Raw genomic sequence first — 24,319 nt, 5'->3', positions numbered from 1 at the left:
CGGGCGCTGAGGGTGGCGGTGCGGCTGCGGGCAGAGCGGCGGGAGGCCGGCCTGCGAGGAGCGCGGCGGGGAAGGCAGCGGCGCTGCCGGCGGAGAGGACCCGGCGGCCGGGCCTGCGTGGGGCCGCGCGCCGCGGCGTCGACTTCCTCCGCGCCGGGCAGGACAGCGCAGGGCCATGGCCGAGGCGGCCGCGGCTCCGGTAAGGGCGGCCCGCGCGCTTGGCCCGCGCGGCCTCGGGCCCCGGAAGGCCGGGGCCCAGCACACTGTGCCGCAGGCCCCAGGAGGGCTACCGGGCCTGCGGGTCCTGGGGCTGCGGCGAGCGGCCGCGAGGTCCGCCGGGGCCTACCGGACCGGGTGGAGCCGGGAACGGCCGTCCGCGCTCCGGAGGCCGACCCGCGCCAAGTTCCCGGTCTGCGCGTCCCCGGGCCGGGCTCCTTCCTCGGCGCCGGGCCGGTGCTTCCCTCCCCCAGCTCCCCCAGCTCCCCCAGCGGCCTGTGGCACCTGGGAGGTGTCCGACGTCGATTCCGCATACACTGAGCACCCACTATGTGCCCGGCCTTCCCCGGGCGGCGCGCGAGGGCTGCTCCCATTTGTCCAGCCAGGCTGGCGCTGTACTCAGCCCGGTTTAGGCATGATTTCTGTCCTCACTGCAAACCTGTGGGTTTACTATAATATAACTATTATAGTTATTATTTTGTACAAAAGAGAAGCTGGAGGTCCAGTGAAGTTAACTTGCCGAGAATCTCGGAGAGGAAGTGTGGGAAGACAGTGCTTACAGTTCAGTGACTGTGATAAGAAAAGCAGACAGGTACACGAGTAGCCATATGGTCAAACAGAAAGAGCTTGTGGCAACCTGGTGGAAACGAAGTTCGAATAAGCAGGTGCTTAGCAGACCCTATTCCTCCTACCTGGCCAGGTAGTCTATGCTTCTGTAAACTGAGTTAACTAGGGCTTCATAGGACTAGGGCCGAGAGAGGCAAGGCACAGAGACAGGACAGTTCAGGACTGGTCCACAAGCCTGGAGAGATGGTTTTGGTTATGAGCTGCAGAGTTGGAAGGGGCTGGAAGGCCTGGACTTCGTCATGTGGGTGGGGAACAGTGGAAGGATTTGGCGTCCTCTTAGACCAGTGGCTCCTCAGAGTTTTGGCTTCCCTGCCTGTTTGCAGTTGGCTGTTCCACCTTCCCTTTGAGTGAGCAAGGTGCTAGGCTTAGGCAGAGCACAAGCCACACAGTTCAAAGGTCCATGGACCCCACAAAAATAGTTCAAACAACAACAACAAAAAACCCGACCCATTGTTCAGATGTTGAACAAGAAAAACATCACTGAGGTAGATGTTTGTGCAGATGCCCTTTTGTGTAACACAGAGGTTGCAGCAGAGGGAATGGTGGCAAAGTACAAGGATACATCTGAAATAGACTCTGGGATAATCTCAGTTGGGGCTGGCCCTAAAGAAGAAGAGGCCAGAGGTATCCTCCCACAGCAGACTCTCCCTTACAACAGTTCTGCCTGTCAGAATCCATCTTCTGAGACCCACTGAAAGTCCTCAGTCAGAGCTTGTGCCTCCTGTACAGCCTGAGAAACTCTGGAGCACCATGCAGACCAGCTTTTCTGCCTCTGGTCAAGCCCTCTTGGCCCCATTTTCTGATGTGTCTTCCCACATTCTGGTTCCCAGTGACTCCGATGAGTCCACACTATTTCCTAGATGTCACTTTTATTTTACAAGTAGTCATCCACCCTCTCTTGTTAAAGAGTATCCTTCTAGAATGTAAGGAACATCTGTCTTCAGGCACTGACCAGAAGAGGCACCCATGCAGGGATCTCCAATCAGTCCTGGGGGTTGCACCTTGGATATACATGAAGGAGCTCTTCCCGTGTCCCCCTCCCCCCCAAATGTGTTCTTCATCTCCAGTGGGCAGTCACTAAAGCCTCTGCCATTCCCAGTGGCAGGGATGTATCAGTCTTGTGATTGTTGTTGCACGTGTAAAAGTCTGCCTTCCCCACCAGATTAAGTATGTCCCTGATCTCAGGACAGCTCGTGTCTGAGACTGATTCATACCTTGCAGGGAGTTGAGTCCAACTCTTAATGCCAGGTATTAAGAGTCACTTCAGGACTTGGGTGATAAAGGCAAGGAGGAGCGAGGGTTCAGCACCATCCAAGCAGGTTCTAGGTCAACCTGGACTATGTAAGACTTCATCACAGAAACAAAATAGTCATCTCTTTGATTGGTTAAAATTGGCAGTAATGGTAATTTTAGCTCATGGGGGAGGGGCAGTTAGGAAGGGACCAAATCAGGTTGTCCTGGAGGGAAGGGAATTGGCCATTGAGCTTATCTGTCTGTAAGAGGGGACATGAGATGCTCTTTTAAAAAGCACTTGAGCAACCCCTTGTTTGTGCCTCTCAGTTGAAGCAGCTGGAGTTTTTGCTGGGTCATCATCAGGCAGTTCCTGTGTGATTGTGACAGAAGTGCAGGCTGGGCCCTAGTAAATCTGCAGTTTATCGTTTCTCCACTAAAACGCCCCAGCAATGCTAAGTCACTGTTTATTTTGCAAAATCGCACTGTGTGTTTACCATGTGTTTAGCGCTGTGCTGTGAAAAGAAATCATGTCCACCAGGAAAGATGCTCAGTGTAGGGACATACAGGAGCTGACTAAATAGGGTGGAAGGGCCAAGGTAGAAATCTGCAGTGTGCTGTGGGGTCCTGAGCAAGGCACCTGCCAGCCTCAGGCCAGATCTTTAAACCCAAAGAGGCTGTTACTAAGGCAAGATCTGGTGCATGATATGGGATGTTCCTACTTCCACAACATACTTGGGCCCCCCACTCCCAGCTTGGCTCCCCCATGTGTGGGATAGAAGGATCACAATGAGAAGAATAATGTTGGTTTCTCCTCTTTCTTGAAGATTTCTCCGTGGACAATGGCAGCTACAATTCAGGCCATGGAGAGGAAGATTGAATCACAGGCCGCTCGACTGCTTTCTCTAGAAGGCCGAACTGGGATGGCAGAGAAGAAGCTGGCTGACTGTGAGAAGACAGCTGTGGAGTTCAGCAACCAGCTGGAGGGCAAGTGGGCCGTGCTGGGAACCCTGCTGCAGGAGTACGGGCTGCTGCAGCGGCGGCTGGAGAACGTGGAGAATCTGTTGCGCAACCGGAACTTCTGGATTTTGAGACTTCCCCCTGGCAGCAAGGGCGAGGTCCCCAAGGTAGCTTTTGGGGGCCCCGGGATGGGGAGCCCAAGGGTCCATGCCTGCAAGGATGTGGGTGAGTGAGTGTGAAGTGTGGTTTTGGGTTCCTGTGACCTCTGATGATGTGGCCATGTGTTTTTCTGAGCAGGAGTGGGGCAAGCTGGAGGACTGGCAGAAGGAGCTCTACAAGCACGTGATGAGGGGCAACTATGAGACGCTGGTCTCCCTGGGTAAGGCCTGACACATGCCTCTGTAAGGTGGGATTTTACAGTCCCCAGACCTCTTTGTGATATAGTTGTTTTCAGTGGTGTCTATATAGATCCCTAGATACTGTGAGCAAGGAGACTCCTCCCATGTTCTGGGGTGAAGAATCAGGTACTCCCTTCTGTTTGGAGTAGCAGACCTAGGAAAGCAGGCCCAAAGTATGGACATCTCTGCTTTTACCGAGACTAGGGTGCAGGTGTGCCACAGCTCTCCAATGTTTTTAGTCCACTCCACTTTAGCGAAGGAATTGTTCTTTCACCATCAATTTGGTGGCTTTTATGTGACACATCACAGAGTGCCCCAAAGCCCTGTTACTCCAGCCCCCTCCTCTTGGCCTTACTTTCTAATCAGGAGTGTTTCGTGGACTGAGTGAGTGCACTCGCAGTATGTTAATCAGGAGTGTTTCGTGGACTGAGTGAGTGCACTCGCAGTATGTTAATCAGGAGTGTTTCGTGGACTGAGTGAGTGCACTCGCAGTATGTTCTGCTCTGCAGGCATGCTGCTGCTTAGTGTGTATCCCACACAGCTAGCTCTGTGGACAGATGACGCTTGGGGTGGGGTCTTTCATATGCATTGTTCAGTATGCAGTAGCACTCTCCCACCCCCAGAGTCGACACAAGCTCGTCCCTAGACAATGCAGCAGAATGCCTACCATTGAGAACTGCTGTTTAGTACCAGTCAAGACATTTAGTTTCTAGACTATTAGTGATTTTACAGCTGCCTATCACCCTTTCTGATGAGAATGTGATTAACCCTGTCTTTTCTCAGACTATGCCATCTCCAAACCCGAGGTCCTCTCCCAGATTGAACAAGGCAAGGAGCCATGCACTTGGCGTCGCGCTGGCCCCAAGGTCCCGGAAGTTCCTGTGGACCCTAGTCCAGGTGAAGGGTTGGGAAAAGATCAGGGACACACCAGGTGACCAAGTGAACATAGAAAAATAAAGGTCTAGGGTTGGTGCTACTCTTCTTTCCAGAAAGACACAGTGTTTCAAATGTAACTCTTTGATGGTTGAGTCACAACTGACTTACTCAGCCATGGTGTAGAAACTGGTAATTTGTATCTTGGGCATAGATAGCAAAGCCAGAAGCATAGATAGCAAAGCCAGAAGCAGGGTCAAGAATTAGGGGATAAGAGAAGAGGGAGTAAAGAGCTTGAACTGCTCAAGGAGTCATCCAGTTTTAAACACTGGAAGTTTAAAAACCCATTGGCCAGCTATGTGGTCCAGTGTGACTAGAACCAGGTGTTTATTTCAGGTGACTTGGATACTAAACACAGTGTCTCACATTTCCCTGGAGCAATCAGCACCTCTTCAAGTTTAGGAAGAATAGGGATGCCGGGTTCCTACATGGAAGACCTTGCTGAGTCATTTGCAAGAGACATTGACTTTGCTAAGCCTCTGCCTCCCTTGTCTGTCCTTTGCCTGTCCTGCCACCTTGGGTTTGTCGTTTTTGACACTGTGTCACTCAGATCTTCCTGTGGTTAATTCCTACGTAGTTAATTGTGTTGAGTTTTGTTGGTACCAAGGACGGTGGGTCAGCTGGATGGTGGAAAGGTGTCTACTGAGTTCACTGCCTGGTGGGGGACACATGTCACCTTGACTTCCAAGCCAAGGGTGAGAGGTTCCTGGTATCTGCTTTTATTTCCTAGTGTTTGTAACATGTGGTACTTTCCCTGGTGAGAACCAGTAGGGTCCAAGAAACAGCCAGTTGGTGGCCCTCACTGTCCACTGCCCATTGGAATTTGTCAGCAGGAGTCGCATGCTGCCTTTCTTCCCTCCTCAGTCCTGGCATCTGGGTCCCTGCCCTCCTCTCACTCTTGATTAAGTCAGTCCATGCCCTTGTCAGGCCTCATCTCTTCTCTTCACACCCTACTATCTCCATGGTACTTTTCAGGACCCTCCATGAGTCCAGTGTATTCCCATCTGTCTTGCTCAGGCTGAGCCCTGGCTCTCTCTTCTGTCCTCTTCCCCATGTCCCTTTGACGCTGGGCTTTCAGGAGGCAGGTGTTCTTGCCCTCCTCTACACACCTACCTGTCATCCTTCAGCCTCACTACTCGTGAAGATTACCAGAGCCATGTGGTGGTCCTGCCACTCTTGATGTTTGCCTCATCCCTTCCACTGTCCCCATCCCTAGTATGTATTCCACAGCCACTTCCTTTTTCTAGTTCTTCCAGTCCTTAGAGCCTCAAGTCCAGCAGGTCTTCAATCTGTAGGACCTTCAAAGCCTTCTCACTCTCTCCTCATCCTCCTTTCCTGTGGCTATCACTACCCCCTCATACACTCTCTCACTTTCCCTCTATTTATTCTATCTACTTGGCAAAGCCCTGATCTCAGAGAAATCATCTGCCTGCTCTGCACCTGCATGCAGGCAGCTGCCAGTAGCAAACCCATAACCCTACAGCCAGCCTCATCTGGTATTCCTGACCAACATCTGCCAGTAGTCACCAGCATTATCTCAGTTGCCTCACTAGCTCAGGCTGGCAAATTATGACTCAGAGACCAAACCTAGCCCTATTTATATAGAGAGAGCTCACAACCAACAATTTCAGTATATATTAAAAGATCACTTTTAATTTTAAAAACTTACTCTTGCAGGGAAGGGCTAAAGAGATGGATCAGTGGTTAAGAGCACATGTTGCTCTTGTAGAGGACCCAGGTTCTTTTCCCAGCACCCACATGGTGTTTCACAACCATCTGTAACTCCATTCTAAGGAATCTGATACCTTCTGCATCAAGCACACATGTGCATGTATAAATCTAAAATCTATCCATATATGGATATATTATATATATCATAGGTATTATATATATATTAGGGTTTTTTTGTTTTTATTTTTTTAAGAAAAAAATTCTCATGGCCCTCTGACTCCTGGTGCCCTGCCTGTTCTGTGCCTGCTGCTCTGCTTACCACTCTGTGGTCTTTGGATATTTTTTGATATCCCTTCTGCCTGGCCCAAGAATCTGCCCTATGCCACCTTCTCAAAGGCAGCAGACATTCCCGCCCTTGATCCCACTCCTCTTCCAAGACTGCCCCACTTCTCTGGCCTCCAGTCAAGCTTCAGAGGGAGCATATACGTTTCCAAGTCATCCCTTTTAACCTGGGTGCCTCCTCCACTAATCCTGACCATCTCAGACTCCAGTGAACTGCTGGTGCCAAAATGCCGGCCTTCCTCATTGTGTCTGGAATGTTTGCCCCATAACTCACTGTCTTAATCCATTCTCTGTTATTACTGAATACCATAGACTGGGTCATTATAGATTCCCCCACAATCCTAGCCTGGAGGCTGGAGAGTTAAGGTCAAAGGGGCCATATCTGGTGTGACCCTTCTTGATGAAAGCAAGAAAGGATATCCCATTGTGGGACAGCAAATCTTCCTTCCCCTTGTTACAAAGCCACTCAGGCTATTTTGGGGGATCCCACCCTCATGACCTTATCTAATCCTGATTGCCTCCAAAGGCTCCGCCTCTAATGCCATTAGCAAGAATCAAGGGACTAAGTTTCCAGCACAGGGATTCCAGGGACACACCCAACCATAGCATTACTTCCTGAAGTCATGTCTTTGGAGACACAGGACAACTTCATCTCCTGTGGTTCCTGCCCCACCCCTGATGTCCTCCCTTTGCTGTTTCCTGTGGCCTTGGGACCTTTCTGAAATGGTGTCCCCCTCATCCTCACAGTCCCTTCCTCATGACAGCTTAGGTCTCAGCACCTAAGTCTAGGTGTGTGCTCCTAGCTTGACTTCTGCCTGAATTTCCCACACCCCACTGCCTACGCTGTGTCTCCACTTGGATGGCCCATAGATAGCCATGGCAAGTGTGTCCAAGGCAAGCTAGTAACCTCTCTTTGAAACCCATTCTTCCCTCATTCTCCTTGGCTTCTCCACCCATCCAGCTGTAAGCCAAAACCCCAAGTTCTCTGGCCCTCTGTTTACAACACATCCACTTTCTTCTTAGCCCTCCCACTCAGTTATCTAGACTGCTTCCAAGCCTTAGTCTCTTGCTGAGAGATTGCCATCATTGGTCCTGCCCTTAGCCCCTACAGTCTGCTTGGACCCAGCAGAGAGCCGGGTAAAATGCACATTCTAACTTTTCATCCAGTCTCCACAGCCAGCCATCCTCCCATTTTCCTGTCTTTCTGCTCTCATCCCACTGTCCTCGAAGCTCTTTGTTCAGCATTCAGGCTTCTGGTCCCAAATCCCTGAATGATGTACTTCTTCAGAGCCACTGCAGGGAGGCCTTTGAGTGGGACTTTCCTCAGATTTCCCCATCTAATATTCTAGTCTCTTTGTTCCAGGTGTTGTGCATTTATCTATTCTTTATATGCATGTCCTCCCTCCCATTTAGAAATCTCAGACGATAAAAAGTATGTGCTTTTTGTTCATGGAATAAATCCATACTCGAAATATTTCATAACAGACTAGGAATTCAGGAAGTGGTTTTGAGTGTATGCTCAGTCCATCCTTTAAGATGTGTCTATGGTTTGGTATTTGGAATGTGTCTCTGGTGTCATTAGCTGCCTTTGCCTCAGTCAGTCTCTGTTGCTGGATTTTTTCTTTTCTTTTTTTTTTTTTTTGTCTTTTCTATTTTTACTCTTTTAGTCTTTTGGGGGTCTGCCACCTAGCTCCCAAATAAGTCACACAGAAACTTTTTTTTTCTTATAAATGCCTTAGCCTCGCTTTTTCTAGCCAGCTTTTTTGCCTCTGGGCTTTTTCCTTTTCTTACTTCTGTATACCTTCCTTTCACTCTGACTGGCTGTGTGGCTGGCCCTCGAGTCCTCCGCTCCTTGTTCTCTTGCTTCCCTACCCTCTCTTTATTCTATTTACTCTCTGCCTGCCAGCCTCACCTATCCTCTCTCCTGCCTTGCTATTGGCCGTTCAGCTCTTTAATAGTAGACCAATTGGGTATTTTAGACAGACACAGTAACACAGCTTCACAGAGTTAAACAAATGCAACATATAGGAATGCAACATATCTTTGCATCATTAAAGCAGATGTTCCACAGCATAAACAAATGTAACACATCTTAAAATAATATTCCACAACAAGTCCCATTCTTCTTGCAGTTACTACTTGCCCTTGTGTTTTGGAAAGCCAAGATAAATGTCATTTTATTTTTACTCTGTATTTCACATTTGTCTGTACTAACATATTAGGGTGTTGCTGCTGCGGAAGACAGTCCTGCTGTTTTAGTTCAGGCCTTCCAGCCATGGCCTCAGTACTGACTTGTGTTAGAGGCAGGGCCTATTGCACCTGGACCAGGCTTTTCAGGTGCTTGATATTTGAAAAACAACTGTTTAGCTGGGTGCGACACGTCCCTGTAATCTCAGCATTTGAAAGAAGACGACTCTTGAGATCAGCTAGGAGTACATTAGTGAAGCCTCTCAAACAAGATAAAAGAAAAATCTGGGCATAGTAATGTATGCCAGTGTTTTGGAGGCTGAGACAGATGGATTGCAATGAGGTCCAGATCACCCAGGGCTACATAGTAAGACCCTATAAAAATGAAACAGCAACAACAAAAGAAGAAACTGTTGCAGTGTATTTTCCAGTAATGTCCTTTTTTCACTGCCAAAAAGCAGCATGGTAGTGGCATCCTTGAGCACATCTTTGTATCAACATGTAAATGTTTCTTTGGAGCAGACTAAGGTGCTTCCCTGTGTCAGGTCTTGGTGACCCCTTGCAGTACCACTGCTCTCCCCAGAATCAACAGAAGCCTCTTCCATCAGCATTATGAAATGTGTTTCTGACATCTTTTCATAATTAGCATTTGACGAGGCAGGCGTGAAATTGTATCTCAGTTTAATTTCTGTTTCTCCAACAGAATATCATAGCACACAGAGGAAAAAAGAGTCTATTCACCTCAGGGCAAACAGAAAGCAGAGCAAAGATATTGTCTTAATTTTTTCTTCTTTAGAAGATTTATGCAGGAGGATCTCTTTGAGTTCGAGACCAGCCTGGTCTACAAGAGCTAGTTCCAGGACAGGCTCCAAAACCACAGAGAAACCCTGTCTCGAAAAGGCAAAAAAAAAAAGATTTATGTATATGAATGTCTTGTCTGCATTTATGTGTGTGCACCATGTATGTGCAGCACCTACAGAGACCAGAAGAGGGCATCATATTCCCTCTAGAACTAGAGTTAGGGACTGTTGTGAGCCACCATGTGAGTGCTGGGAACTGAACCTGGGTCCTAAGCAGCTGAGCCATCTCTGCAACCACTTTGAATATTTTTTAGTTACACTTTAAATTTAGGGGTGTGGGTGTGCATGTACACATGGAAGTCAGAGGACAGCTTATAGGATACGTTCTCTTGTCCCGTGTGGATCCTGGGGATCAAACTCAACAGCTACACACTGAGCCATCTCACCAGCCCATGTATTTTCCAAATACATTTTTTAAGGTTTTGTTTTTTAAATGTAAGTCCTTAATCCATCTAGAATTAATATTTATATAGGCTGCAAAGGAGAATTTAAAATTTTTCCATGGGCACAGTGGCACATGTCTCTAACCAACTGGGAGTGTAGGCAGGAAAATCAGAAACACTTTTTTTTGTTTGTTTGTTTTTTTGAAATAGGATTTCTCTGTGTATCTTTGGCTGTCCTGGAATTCACTCTGTAGACCAGGCTGGCCTCAAACTCACATAGATCTGCCTGCCTCTGCCTCCCAAGCGATAGGATTAAAGGCATGCGCCACCACTCCCAGCCAAAAATCGGAAACTCAGTATCATCCTTGACTGCTGAGAAAGCTGGAGGGATGACTAACAGGCCCTGCCCAAAATACTTGCCACCAAGCCTAGGGACCTGAGTTTGATCCCTAGGACCCACATGGTAAGAGAGAACCAACTCCTGAAAGTTTCCCTCTGACCTCTACACATATGGGCACTGGCACTCACACACACATACGCAATAATAATAAATGTTTAAAAACTAATTGGAGACAGGCTTAAAATACATGAGACCCTGACTCAAAGCATATGTTAATTAGTAAATACTCCTGTCCTGGCTGGTTTGTAATATCACCTCCAACTTGAACTAGTTTCTGCATATCCATAAGGCTGTTGGGGGGCTCCTTATTCTCTCTGTTGCTCTGTCTCTACCAACACCACATTGTTCAGCTCCTCCAAACCTTAACTCGTGGGTCAAACTTGCCCTGCTTGCTCTTTGAACTGTTCTGCTGTTGTTGGATCTTTGTTCTTTGATATGCATTTTGGAATCTTTATGTTCTCAAGAAAAGTCTTCTTGGGAGCATGTGGGAATTGTATTCGTTTGCTTTATAGTTTAACTTCTGGAGAATTGCCATCGTTACAGCTCTGGGCTCTTCTGTCCACAGAAGACTCATTTATCGACAGTTTCTTAGGTGGTTGGATAAGGTTTCACAGTCTTGTTCTGGTAGTTGTTTTCCCAAAATATAGAGTTTTCTTTAAACTTAATTTTGTGTTTTATATAGTTGTGACAGGGATACTTGTGATATGCGTTGACTTCATTAGGTTAAAAAAATGCTGCTCTTGTTAGGTAAGGTGAGTCATCTGTTCAGACATCTTTGGTTCTTTAAACCTTTACAAAAAGTCATGGCGGTGCTAGGGATAGAGAGCCCAGGGACTTGTACAACATTGTTTCTGCTCTAACAATAAGATGTTGTGGAATAGACACCTTTGCTGCTAATGTTTCTTTTTATCAAGTGGTTTGTTTTGTTTTCAGCACTAAAGATGAAACTCAGGGCCTTGCTCATGGCATTCTCTCACTGAGCTATATCCAAGCCTCCTTTTAAGTTTATACTTGATTTTTCACCTGACATGGCACCCCCTGAGCTGCCCAGGCTTGCCTTGCCTGCTGAGCACTGGAACTGTTAGCTGGGAGGAGAGTTCTTGGGTGCTTGTCTTAAAGGAAAGAATTTATCAGAAGGGCTCAGTTTAAGCTATGATTTACTTAGCACAATTAAGCAAAGTCATAGTGTGTTCCATATAGCTGAGAATAAGCTGACCCAAGGGTGGGTAGCTGAAAAGATCTTGCACTTGTTATTTTTGTAAGAAGTGTTATGAATATTTATGAGGTGCATAGCCTATTTGTGTGATAAGGTAACCTTTTCCTTCCCAAATCATGGTACACTGGAGCACATTTCTAGGGCATTTCTTCCCATGCTCTTTTTTAGAAACCCACTAAAGAGATCAAAACTCACAATATCAATGGTATTTTGAAACCTGGGTCCTGGGAGGGTACATATCCTTTGTTAGTTCACATGTGTGGCAATTGGGAAAATGCCCTCTCCTTCTAGTTTTACTATAGTGAGAATAACCTAATTGCAGTCTAAGAATGTTCAGCCACAAAGTGGCATTTTGAACATAGACCCAGCTACCAAGATAATGGATTCCATTTCCTTGGTTACCTCACACCTGAAGCCTGCCTACTGAGACTCAGGATTACAGGTGTGTGTCATCATATCTGGCTTGGAATTTTCTTTAAAGTGTCTTCTAAAGGGGGCTGGAGAGATGGCTCAGTGTTTAAGAGCACTGGCAGCTCTTCCATAGGACTCGGGTTCAATTCCCAGCACCCACATGGCAGCTCACAACTGCTTGTAACTCCAGTTTCAAGGGACCCAACACTCTCATATTAAGCAAAACTCCAGTACACATGAAATAAGAAAAAAAAATATTCTCAAGGGCCAGGCATGGTGGTGCACACCTTTAATTTGGAGGCAGAAGCAGGTAGATGTACATAACAAGAGTCAAGTAAATCTCTGGTCTACGTAGCAAGTTCCAAGCCAGCCAAGACCACATAGTGAGACCATGTCTCAAAAAAAACAAAGTATCTAACTGGGTGGTGGTGTACATCTTTAATCCCAGCACTTGTGAGGCAAGGGCAGATGGATCTCTTGTTCAAAGCCTGCCTGGTCTACAGAGTGAGTTCTAGGATAGCCAGGACTGTAACGTCCATACTACTAAGTGTATTACAGTCCTGTTCGCCTGTACTACATGTACTACGGTATGACACCTATCCCTTACAGTCTGCTTTACGGGAAGGTTGGTGAGCCAGGCGAGGGCCTGGGGATTGAAACACACACAGACACACAGAGACAAGAGGCACGGGTCATCCTTGAAACAAGAATGCCAACTTTATTGTGTACCAGGGCAGCTTATATAGTGCCTTCCCTGACAAATGGCCATGCCCTAGGTCTCAGGATTGTTCAGCTGCAAACCACCAGAGACCACTCCCCTGCCATCAAGGTCTTGTGCTCAGAGCAGCTGCAAGCACAGGAAAACTGGCAGGCAAAGGGTCGTAGAAAATTCAAGGTCTGGGTGTCCATAGTCCCCAGCACAGGACTACACAGTGAAACCCTGTTGTTAAGACCACTCTTTCCCCTCTTCCAGAGGACCCAGGTTCTGTTCCCCAGCATCCGTGTCAGGCAGCTTAAATTATTTTAGACTATCCTATTTAATCAGCAATTTATTACATAATTTTAAATAAAATACAGTTTTATGGCATAGCTGTGTACACCTATAATCATGACATTCAGGAGGTAAGAGTATCAGAAATTTGAGACTCCCATCATGAGGTCCTGTCTCGAAAAACACAGGCTGAGGATGTAACTCGGTGATAGAGCTCTTGCCTAATATGCAAGGTCCTAGTGCTGTCTTCGGCACCATGCAATGCACACATGCATACCCGTATCTACTTGTATCTAGCCAAAACTTGTGGATGGTTTTGGGACAGTTGTGTGGAAATCCAGTATAGAGACTTGCATGCAGGTGGTCACCAAGCACTTTAGCTCATCTCCTAGCCAGAAGTGTTTATTTTGGACAAGTATTATTATCAAACATAGAGGGTTCCTTTTGTTTTTTTTCTTTTTTTTTTTTTTTTTTCGAGACAGGGTTTCTCTGTGGCTTTGGAGCCTGTCCTGGAACTAGCTCTGTAGACCAGGCTGGTCTCGAACTCACAGAGACCCGCCTGCCTCTGCCTCCCGAGTGCTGGGATTAAAGGCGTGCGCCACCACCGCCCGGCCTAGAGGGTTCCTTTTGGTTTGGGGTTTGTTTGTTGTTTTTTGTTTTGTTTTGGGGTTTTTTGAGACAGGGTTTCTCTGTGTAGTCCTGGCTGTCCTGGAACTAGCTCTTATAGACCAGGCTGACCTCAAACTCACAGAGATCCGCCTGTCTCTGCCTCCCGAGTGCTGGGATTAAAGGCGCGCGCCACCACCACTCGGCCTCCTTTTATTCTTTAATAGTGTGATTTTTCTGCATCACACATAATATGAAAATATCCAAGAACAGGATGATGAAGTGCCAAACACCTAGCATGAGAATTGAGCACCACTAGAACCTTCCAGAGTCTGAGTCCCTTCCAAGTCCTAGCCCTTTTTATTAACAAACAGAAATCAGGCACTGAGCAGATCATTCCCTACCTTTTTTTATATTGTTATTTTCTGTGTGTATTACCAAAAACCATTGTTTGTTTTGACCTAGTTTTAGAGTTTTTATGAATGCTACCATGGTGCAGATTTTCTTCTTGTGCTTACTTTTCTCATTGGATATTTGTGCTTGAGCCCTCTATGTTGATAGAAAACCAATAACTTGTTCATTTCCATGATTTCCCTTTCAAAGTTTTTAATTAACACATTGCATTTACTTCTTTTATTGTTGGGGAGTAGTTGCATTTTGTCTATGTTTTGGGTTATTTGGGGTTAGTTGTGGGTTTGGGTTTGGTTTGGTTGTTTTGCTATAAGGACATGCTGTTGTGAAAATTCTTAGGCATTTGCAAAGGTTTCTCTACTATAGACCTGGAAGTGACAACTGTAATGTCAAAGTGGCCCTGAAGTGGAGTTATCAGCAGGCCCTGGGGCTCCTGCCTCATTCTAAAGGTGTTTTTATTTCTGACCATTGTGTGGGAGTGAAATGGCTTTGAGCACATGTGAGATGGAGCACTGTGTGCTGTGTTCATGGGCCAGTCTTCTGCTTGTCTGCTTAGTTGTTTTCCTTATTCATTTGTAGTTCTTTACATGTATAAATATGAATCTTTGTGTGTATGCTGATACTTTCTCAAGTTGAAGTGGTTTATTGTTTTGTGTGCTGGAGCTGGAACTCTTCTGCTAAACAGTGTGCTCCATGCTGTATTTTAAAGCCCAGATGCTTCTCAGGCCACTTTACTTAGATTTGATAGTCTTTCCCTGCATGCATGAGTCTTTTGTGTCTCTAGCAATTAAGAAATATTTCCCAGTTTCCAGATCGTAAAGTCTTGTATTTCCTATTGAAAGTGTCAAGCTTTGCTTTACATATTCAAGTCCTTAGCCCAGCAGGATTAGGTTTAGGCTTTTTGCTGAGCAGCAGAGAAGACCTTGGTACTTTTCTTACTAGCACTTTGTTTTTTTTTTTTCCTGTACCATTGTGAGAAAACTTTCACTGCCTAATCAAGTGCCATGAAAAATACAAGTGGGGTTTTGAAATTGCAAAGTATTGACACTTTTCACTCTCATGGAGTCACGTTATACTTGATGACCTGCAGTCCTTAGGATATCTCACTAAGTTTTCATAATTTTATGCTCAAAAGGTCTTATACTTTTTCTTTATATTTCTATGTTCCATGTGTACTTTGGTTTTTTTGTTGCTGTTTTAATTGCTATGCTTAATGGTATCTTGTTTTAACTAGCAGTGTCTGTTTATTGCTGATTTATGGGGACTAGAGGCAGGAAACACCCCCTCCCATCTAGCAGGAGCTCTGCGGAGATGCTGTTTTCAGGCCTCTGCCCTTCACACAGCTGTCTCTGATAGTGTGAAGTAACACACCACACTGGAGAGATGAGGATCAGGAGCTAGAACAGCGTAGTCCCTGGACCACTGGCTTCCTCCTGAGACAGGTGTCTTCAACTTCTCTGCCAGGAACAGACTCCAGCCAGCCCAGGTTAACTTCTGATACTAGGGTCATTGTAAAAATGTTCTTTGTCCACAGATGAACGTGAAAAATCTGAATTATCATCATAAAAATAGCTTAGCTGAGCCGCTTTCCTCCTTTGTTTCTTGTGTTAAGATCCATGACAGGAAAAAAATAGCAATTGTTTGGCTCCTCAGAAAAGGTAGTTGTGAGGCCAGGTGTGGTGGTGCACAACTTTAAGCCGAGCTCTGGGAGACAGGCAGGCAGATTTCTCTTGAGTTCAAGGCCAGCCTGGTCTACAGAGTGAGTTCCAGAACAGTTAGGTATACAGGTCTACACAGAGAAACCCTGTTTCAAAAAAACAAAAAAGAAGGAAAGAACAAAAGAGCAGTTGCTTCTCATTTGTTGACATTTCTAGAAATCTTGCTGAAATTCTTATTAATACTAAATAACTTTTCTTTTTTTTTTTTCGAGACAGGATTTCTCTGTAGTTTTGGTGCCTGTCCCGGAACTAGCTCTTGTAGACCAGGCTGGCCTCGAACTCACAGAGATCCGCCTGCCTCTGCCTCCCGAGTGCTGGGATTAAAGGCGTGCGCCATCACCGCCCAGCCTAAATAACTTTTCTAATAATTGTCTAATCCCACATTTTCTGAGAAATTAATCACATCATTAATTAATAAAGATGTATTGGTTTTTGTTTTCAAATCTGTAATGACTTGAGTAGAAAATAGGCACCCTAGTGTGATATAGATGTAATGGTGGGTACCCTAGTGATGTACGTGATAATGGGCACTCCAGTGATTCATAATAAATAAATAAATACTAAAAAAAAAGAATACCATTCACAGTGTGCTCCTTACCATGCTAACTTCAGCTGCATCATGCTCAGACCGTCAGGGTCTCTCCTTTCTCCTCGTACTTTCACTAGAGATGAACTGGCTTAATATTCTTTTCAGCAAACTAATCTTATGTTCTCCGCATTGTTTTCCCATATTCTACTTTCCTAATTCCACTCTCATATCTTTCCTCCTCTCTCAAACTGGGAATTAAACCTAGAGCTTCCCATGTGCCAGGCCAGCACTCTCTACCCAGCACTGTGTACCCAGCTGTTTTTGTTTGTTTGATTGATTTTGCTTATTCCCCACTTCTTGAGGCAGGGTCTCAGAACCATAAATAATGTGCTTATGATACTCTCCCACTGCCTGCCAAGAAGCTGGGACTAGAGGCCTGAGCACAGGGCAGCTTCCTTCTGCTCTTTAAAGGCTTTTGTTTTTAGGCCAGCCTGGTCTACACAGTGAATTCCAGGACAGCTGAGGCTACATAGAGAGACCCTGTGTTCGTGTTCAGGCATTTGTACTGGCCTGCCTTTAGGGTCCTGACAGGATACGTCCTCAGCTGCAGCCACTAGGGGCACCTCCTGTGTGCATTTGCTACCTTCCCTTTTAAAAGGTCGACCTTACCCACCCCCATCTCTCTCTCTCTTCCTTTCTCTTCTGCCACTCTTGTCTCTGCCCACTTTTCTGTCCCTTCTCTTTCCTCTTCCTATGTGAGCTTTGTTACATGGCATGACTTCTCTTTGCGGCATTTTTTGAATTACAACACCCTGTCTCAAATAAATTAAATAAATAAGTAAATGAAGGCTTTTGTTGTCGGTATTGCTTCATTTGTGATACTTTGCATTACCTGACTAGCCCATTAATTTTCATTTCATATTTTCTGCTATAAATATGCTAAAGTATGTGTATGTAGGAGCTGGTGGAGTGCCTGCTAGCTCAAGGAGCCATCAGTCCAATCCCCAGCACTACATAAAAAAAAAAAAAGGATGGTGGTACATTCAGGTAATCCCAGTACTTGGGAGGTAGAAACAGATGGATCAGAAGTTTAAGTTCAGGCTGGAGAGATGGCTCAGTGGTTGAGAGCACTGTGGCTGCTCTTCAGAGGACCTGAGTTCAATTCCTAGCAACCACACAATAGCTCACAACCATCTGTACTGAGATCTGGTGCCTCTTCTGGCCCACAGGCGTACATGCATGTTCCTCACTCCATCCCCTAATTGAATTGCTTTCTTTTACCTCTGGACTCTTTCTTTTAAGCTCATGCAGGGTAAGATAGAGTTAAGAGGTCAAGCATTCCTTATTACATACAAATGAGAGCAAAACTCCAGGGCAGCTAGGACTTACCCTTGGATCAGCTCTAGCCCTGAACCTGTCTGCGTGTTTTTCCTTCTCACCAACCCACGCACCCTATGCCATGGCTTTCTTGCACTCCTTGATCATATATACATGCAGCTCAGGCCTGAGGGGCTCACATGCTCTCCTTTTCCTAGGCTCCGGCGCTCCAGTTCCTGCCCCTGACCTCCTGATGCAGATCAAGCAGGAAGGGGAGCTCCAGCTGCAGGAGCAGCAGGCTCTAGGTGTGGAAGCCTGGGCAGCTGGACAGCCAGATATTGGGGAAGAGCCCTGGGGCCTCAGCCAGTTGGACTCTGGGGCAGGAGACATCTCCACAGATGCTACCTCTGGTAAGTAATTGAGACAAGGGAGCAGATTCTGGCATGAGTTTTAGGGACTGAAGGTAGAGGATGGGAAGGTGCCTAAAAGCATATGAGGAACTGTGAGCTCTCAGAAGATCTAGCCTAGGGGTTGCAAAGAGGGCTCAGTGATTAAGAGCACTGAGTGCTCTTCCAGGGACACAAGTTCAATTCCCAGCACCCACATGGCAGACTGTCATAAGGGGATCTGATGGTCCCTTCTGGCCTCTGAGGGTACAAGGCATGCATATGGTGCACAGACATACATGCAGGCAAAACACCCACCTGTATAATATAAAAATAAATCTTAAAAAGAAGAAAAAAAAATCTGGCCTGACAAGAAGTTTTTCAAACCTTCCTTGAGGCATAGGCTCGCCTTTTGTTGGAGAAAGGTGAGTTGATAACATCTGACTTGCAGTGCTTCAGAGAAGGGAGCAAAACACACTGACTTCAGAGAGGCCGATGCACATGGGCGCTCAGAGCAGGGCTTTCAGGGTTTTGCTGCCCTGCCTCACCCTCCCTCAGTTTTCATGTTCACTATTCTCCCATGTCCATGTCCTTCCCCTAACCCACAGGCTACAATTTCTCTTCCTTACAGGTGTCCATTCCAACTTTTCAACCACCATCCCGCCCACTTCCTGGCAAGCAGATCTCCCTCCCCACCACCCCTCTTCAGCATGCTCAGATGGGACACTGAAGCTCAACACAGCAGCATCCACAGAAGGTACAGGAGTGGCAGGGAAGGAGAACGAATGCCTGGCCTGGGAGCCTTTTCTTACTGCACTGAGTCTGATCTTACAGCTCACTGTGCCTTCTGCTCTCTTCTCCTTCAGAACTCTCTGATTTGAACAGCCTTTCTTGAGGATGCCGATACTTTTTATAGATATAGATAGTTCCTTTTGTGTAGAGTTAGCCAATCTATTCAAATAGTCTGATTTCTTGGAGGACAGGCCTTCCCCTCCCCCCAGGCAACCTGTGGCTCCCATGGCACAGATGCAAACAGACTGAGCTAAAACCACTTCCTAGATATCAGTGCTGCCAAAGACAGCGGAAGCCAAAGTTGGAAAGAACAACTCTCACATTCTTGTATTCATTCTCTTGTTTGAAGGCCAATTATTAATATTAATAAAAATTTCTGTCATCTTTTGCCACCCATAAATACACTAAAAATCCAATAACAAGCCTTGGGGTTGAAATTCAATATATTTATATAAAGTCAAACAGTTCTATTTGTTCAGTAACATTTTGGTCATCAGGTAACTGCAGTTACTGTGTACCAGATGGCATGCTGAGGTACCTTTAGAGGTGTTGTCCAAGCTAACCTTGTTGCCCTGTGGAGTTGGGCATTCACAGTGGAGCTGTGGTTAAGAAATGTGTCTGACAGCTGTACAGAGTCCCAGATGCCTCAGAGGCCAAGCTTGTTCTTCTGCATTATTTTTAGTACATGGCCATCACATTCAGAATCCCTTTCTTAGAATAAACTCATGATTTAACAGCCAAAGAAAGGGAAAACAGAATCTGGGGACGAAATTTAGGGTTGCTTTTACAGTGGGGAAGTCACCGGGCCAGATGAAGCTTTTGGCTAGCCTCTCGAACAGGACAGATTGCTCGTTTGAGCTGTGGTGTTCTAATGGGGCTGACCCTTTGTCCTTTAATAATGTCCAGAATGATCTCTGCTCTTTTCTCTTCTCAGCAGACGTAAAAATTGTCATCAAAACAGAAGTCCAGGAAGAGGAGGTGGTAGCCACACCTGTGCATCCCACCGACCTGGAGGCTCATGGGACTTTGTTTGCACCAGGCCAAGCTGCAAGATTCTTTCCTAGCCCTGTCCAGGAAGGAGCCTGGGAAAGTCAGGGCAGTTCTTTCCCTAGCCAGGACACGGTGCTTGGGCTGCGGGAGCCCACTAGGCCAGAGAGGGACATTGGTGAGCTCAGTCCTGCCATAGCACAGGAGGAGGCCCCTCCTGGGGATTGGCTCTTCGGTGGTGTACGGTGGGGCTGGAATTTCCGGTGCAAACCTCCAGTGGGCCTGAACCCAAGGACGGTGCCTGAGGGGCTCCCTTTTTCCTCTCCTGACAATGGAGATGCCATCTTGGACCCCAGCCAGGCCTCAAGACCCTTCAACGATCCCTGCAAATATCCCGGCCGGACAAAAGGCTTTGGTCATAAGCCGGGACAGAAGAAACACCCAGCAGCGCCGCCCGGAGGCCGGCCCTTCACCTGTGCCACATGCGGAAAGAGCTTCCAGCTGCAGGTGAGCCTGAGTGCTCACCAGCGCAGCTGTGGACTGCCTGACGGGGCGGGTACGGGGGCAGCTTCTACCGCTACTGGAGGTGGAGGTGGCAGTAGTGGTGGTGGCGGCGGAGGCAGCAGCGGAGGCGGGGGTAGCGCACGGGACAGCAGCGCCCTGCGATGCGGGGAGTGTGGCCGCTGCTTCACTCGCCCCGCACACCTCATCCGCCACCGCATGTTACACACTGGCGAGCGGCCCTTCCCTTGCACCGAGTGTGAGAAGCGTTTCACAGAGCGTTCCAAGCTTATCGACCACTACCGAACGCACACTGGTGTGCGGCCTTTCACCTGCACAGTGTGTGGCAAGAGCTTCATCCGCAAGGACCACCTCCGCAAGCACCAGCGCAACCACCCGGCAGTGGCCAAGGCGCCTACCCATGGGCAGCCACTCCCACCTCTGCCAGCTCCTCCCGACCCCTTTAAGAGCCCCGCAGCCAAAGGACCCATGGCTTCCACAGACCTTGTGACTGACTGGACTTGTGGCCTAAGTGTCCTGGGACCCACTGATGGTGGAGGGGACCTGTGAGGGCCCCCAACCCTTCTGTGGTCCCTGCAGGCCACAAATGTACAAAGTCCCGTGTGCAGACAGCAGGGTGGCCAGAAAGCTCAGAAGCAAAAAGGGAGACTTGGCAGAGAATCAAATTTCCCTGTTGCTGAACTGATCATTGGAAAGAAACTATCAATGCAGCCTCCACCTAAAGAGAGTAGGATTCTGACTGTGAGACTGAACACCTTAGTAGAATCTTAAGTAATTTAATTACAAACCCATTTTTGTTTTTCTCTTTAATTCTTGAGAAAAAAAAAAGATGGAAAATAGTAGCAACAGCGGTTGAAGTTCTGAGGTGTACTTGTGGCTTTCAGGGTTATGTGTCCACCTTGTCTTACTGGTGTTGGAAAGGTGGTCAGTGGGAAGACCAGGCAAAGGCATTCCCAGCCTTGGACCATACAGTCCTATGGCAGGTGAGTTCCCATTCTGTCCAGGCAGCTGGTCTGAACCTTAGGCCGTGGGTGATGAAGGCACTGGGGCCTAGACAGCTTCCACTCAGCAGTAAGGACTCCTTACTTTCTGAAAAGACCCTAATGCCCAGCCCTGACTTTCCCTTTTTGAGCCATCGGTGGTACCTGTCGAAGGTACTTCATTCACTGTAGTAGTGACTCCTGGGCCTGGCTAGGAAGAGTCGTATTGCGCTGTAGTAGTGTTAGATCTGGACAGTGTTGGGCCCTTGAACATGAGGCCACCCATCTTGGGCTATGTCTGTTATCCATAGATGCTTCTCTTGGCTGCCCATTGTGCAGGATGTTCGTTTTCAAGATGGTTCCACCTCACACTGGGAAGCAGCAGATGGGTGGGTTCTTTTTAAGGAAAAAATAAAGGGCTCAAAGGGGACACAGCCTCTAACTGCAAGTACTGTGTGTTCTAGGAACTGGGAAGAGCTCCAGCTGAGTCTCAGCTCTCATGGAACACCAGTTTAGGGAAGGAGAGGTTTTTGAGGTCTTGCCCTCTTAAAAAATTTGTCCCACACAAATGGATCAGATCATCAAGACACAGAGAACGGCCTTGGCAGCTCAAGCTGAACGGCCCCCAGTATGTGTGCTTCCGCATGACTAGACACACAGGTAGTTGGAATGCCAGGTAACTGGGTAAGTGGCTTCCTCAGGCTTGCCTGGATTATCTTCACAATGGAATTAGAGCTAGGTCCAAGTTTCTGTCAATACAGTGCTATCCCCACCACACATAGCCATTCCCATTTTGTTAAAGCAGCCACTGGTCCTCTTCCCCAAGTGGGTAATGACTCCCTGAAGAGGGCAGAGACCATGGTGCCCATTCAACTCCCTTCTGCGTACTTTTATTAGAAATAGACTAGTTAAGAAGATTGTTTCTATGTACTGTATATTTTGTACCTGTTTACACTTCTAATATTGATATAACTGATATTTTGAAAAACAAATGAACAGAAAACATTCTGTTAAAATAAAACCTAACCAGCACCAAGGCTGTTTGATGGATCCATTCTTAGACATTTGGCCATTTTCCCTGCTGCTTCTAAACAGCTTCTCTAGGAGGCCATGCCCCTAGCCCACAGCTAACACTTGGCCACTCTGCGAACATGAGAAGGTGATTTCAGGGCAGTTTGGCTCCCTGGAGATAAACTGGATTTTGGAGAGAGAATCAAGACCTACCAATCACATTGCTACAGACTGTAAATACAGTTTATATACTTTAGTTTACTCTGCGATGGTATTCAGGAAGATAGGATACTCTTGGAGAAAACTATGGCATATCAAGAAAATGGATGTAAGCTATTGAGCCCTCCCACCCTCCCTTGCCTGGAGAGGTGGCAGTACCTCTAGATGCAGCCTGGTCTTGCTGCTTCCAGTGGCATTTCTGCCATACTCCCACCCACGGGCTAATCAGTGTTGACATTTTACCTCACGCTTTTGGAATTTTTCATCTTTGTCATAATTTTTTAAGGAAAAGAAAAAGATATTTTCGGGGCTGGAGAGATGGCTTAGCAGTTAAGAGCAGTTGTTGCTCTTGCAGAGACCCAAGTTCAATTCCCAGCTGTGAGCCTTCCTATAATTCTACTTCCAGTGGCTCTGACACCCCGGCCCTCAAAGACACCGGCACTCATGAGCACATGCTCCCACACAGATATGCATAATTAAGAATAAAGATATATACAATTTTATTCTTCACTTATTTCATATTATTTTTTCCATGAAGGACACAAGAATGTGACAGAGAGGGGCTGAAGAGATGGCTCAGAGGTTAAGAGCACTGGCTGGTCTTCCAGAGGTCCTGAGTTCAATTCCCAGCAACCACATGGTGGCTCACAACCATCTATAATGAAATCTGGTGCCCTCTTCTGGTGTGCAGGCATACATGGAGGCAGAATGTTGTATATATAATAAATAAATAAATCTTGTGACAGAGGGATGGTTCTACCAGGCTCATGATGGAGAATCCTGACAGTGCTAACTGTGCTAACTTGACCCCTTCCTTCACTTCTGGTCATCTCTCCCATTGGATGTCCCCAGTACTGAAAGCCAAGGAGGCCTACGCAGTTCACTGTACCCTTCTCTACCCCAACCCCTCCACTCCTGCATGCAAAACTAATAAGCCAGAGAGCCTGGCCATGGTTCCCTAATAAAGGATTTCTCCATCCTGGGCTGAGTGCCACTTGCCAGATGACAAAAAACAAGATGGGTGAAGCTGTATTTTAACCATATCAGTAACATCATGTAGTGGTGCATTCCTTCATCCCAGCAACCAGAAGGCAAAGGCAGGAGGGTCATTGCAATTCAAAGCCAACCTGGTCTACATAGTCCCAAGTAAGCCAGGGCTTTTCATAGTGAGGCCCTGTAAAAAATAAATAAATAAATAAAACACAGCTGGAAAGTAACTATCATTTTTTAAAAATGTGTGTGCTTCGAGCAAGGAACTCAGGACCGCGAGGGGTGCACCCACACTGAGACAATGGGGAGGTTCTATTGGGAACTCACCAAGGCCAGCTGGCCTGGGTCTGAAAAAGCATGGGATAAAACCAGACTCGCTGAACATAGCGGACAATGAGGACTACTGAGAACTCAAGAACAATGGCAATGGGTTTTTGATCCTACTGCACGTACTGGCTTTGTGGGAACCTAGGCTGTTTGGATGCTCACCTTACTAGACCTGGATGGAGGTGGGTGGTCCTTGGACTTCCCACAGGGCAGGGAACCCTGATTGCTCTTTGGGCTGATGAGGGAGGGGGACTTGATCGGGGGAGGGGGAGGGAAATGGGAGGCGGTGGTGGGGAGGAGGCAGAAATCTTTAATAAATAAATAAATTAAAAAAAGAAATACTAGAGAATAGGAAAAAATGTGTGCTTATGGTGCGATCATGTGTACATGTGTGTACAGCATTCATGTGTACATGTGTGTACAGCATTCATGTGTACATGTGTGTACAGCATTCATGTGTACATGTGTGTACAGCAGCCCTCAGAAGTCAGAAGAGGGTATTACATTCCCTGGAGTTGCAGGCACCTGTGATCCACTACACTGGTTCTGGAAATCAAACTAGGCCCTGTGCAAGAGCAGCAAGTGCTTTTAATTGCTAAGACATTCTCTCCAACCCAACTATGATCTTTCCAAACACTTAACTCTCCTACATCACTGAAAGTCTCACTGCCACAGAGGCCCTGTTCCATGCTCCCTGGT

The 24,319-nt window shown here is 46.9% G+C and overlaps 1 protein-coding gene across 5 annotated transcripts; it reads left to right on the top strand.

Moving 5' to 3' along the window:
* The first annotated feature begins 12 nt into the window (after window positions 1-12).
* Znf746 (zinc finger protein 746) lies at window positions 13-22,107 on the top strand. Of its 5 annotated transcripts, none has more exons than XM_075955210.1 (7): window positions 13-199; window positions 2,901-3,200; window positions 3,331-3,412; window positions 4,215-4,328; window positions 17,625-17,816; window positions 18,424-18,549; window positions 19,519-22,107. In XM_075955210.1, exons 1-7 carry the CDS (start codon window positions 176-178, stop codon window positions 20,640-20,642), a joined length of 1,962 nt encoding a protein of 653 aa, XP_075811325.1. In that variant the 5' UTR covers window positions 13-175; the 3' UTR covers window positions 20,643-22,107. The 5 variants fall into 5 exon arrangements, with proteins under 5 accessions (XP_075811325.1, XP_075811321.1, XP_075811323.1 ...); XM_075955206.1 differs by having other exon boundaries at window positions 34-199; window positions 19,522-20,783; XM_075955208.1 differs by lacking the exon at window positions 4,215-4,328 and having other exon boundaries at window positions 34-199; window positions 19,522-22,107.
* Window positions 22,108-24,319: the final 2,212 nt, after the last annotated feature.

This window comes from Microtus pennsylvanicus, chromosome 21, assembly GCF_037038515.1.
Source record: "Microtus pennsylvanicus isolate mMicPen1 chromosome 21, mMicPen1.hap1, whole genome shotgun sequence".
In the NCBI taxonomy this organism is placed as follows: Eukaryota; Metazoa; Chordata; class Mammalia; order Rodentia; family Cricetidae; genus Microtus; species Microtus pennsylvanicus.
Note: the sequence above shows the minus strand (reverse complement) of the source record. Positions and strands in the feature narration are given on the sequence as shown.

Coding starts and splice junctions, on each gene's coding strand:
- Znf746 (XM_075955210.1), top strand. CDS start 176: ATGGCCGAGGCGGCCGCGGCTCCG. Junction 3,201..3,330: donor GCAAGGGCGAGGTCCCCAAG/GTAGCTTTTGGG, acceptor TTTTCTGAGCAG/GAGTGGGGCAAGCTGGAGGA. Junction 17,817..18,423: donor CTCCACAGATGCTACCTCTG/GTAAGTAATTGA, acceptor TCTTCCTTACAG/GTGTCCATTCCAACTTTTCA.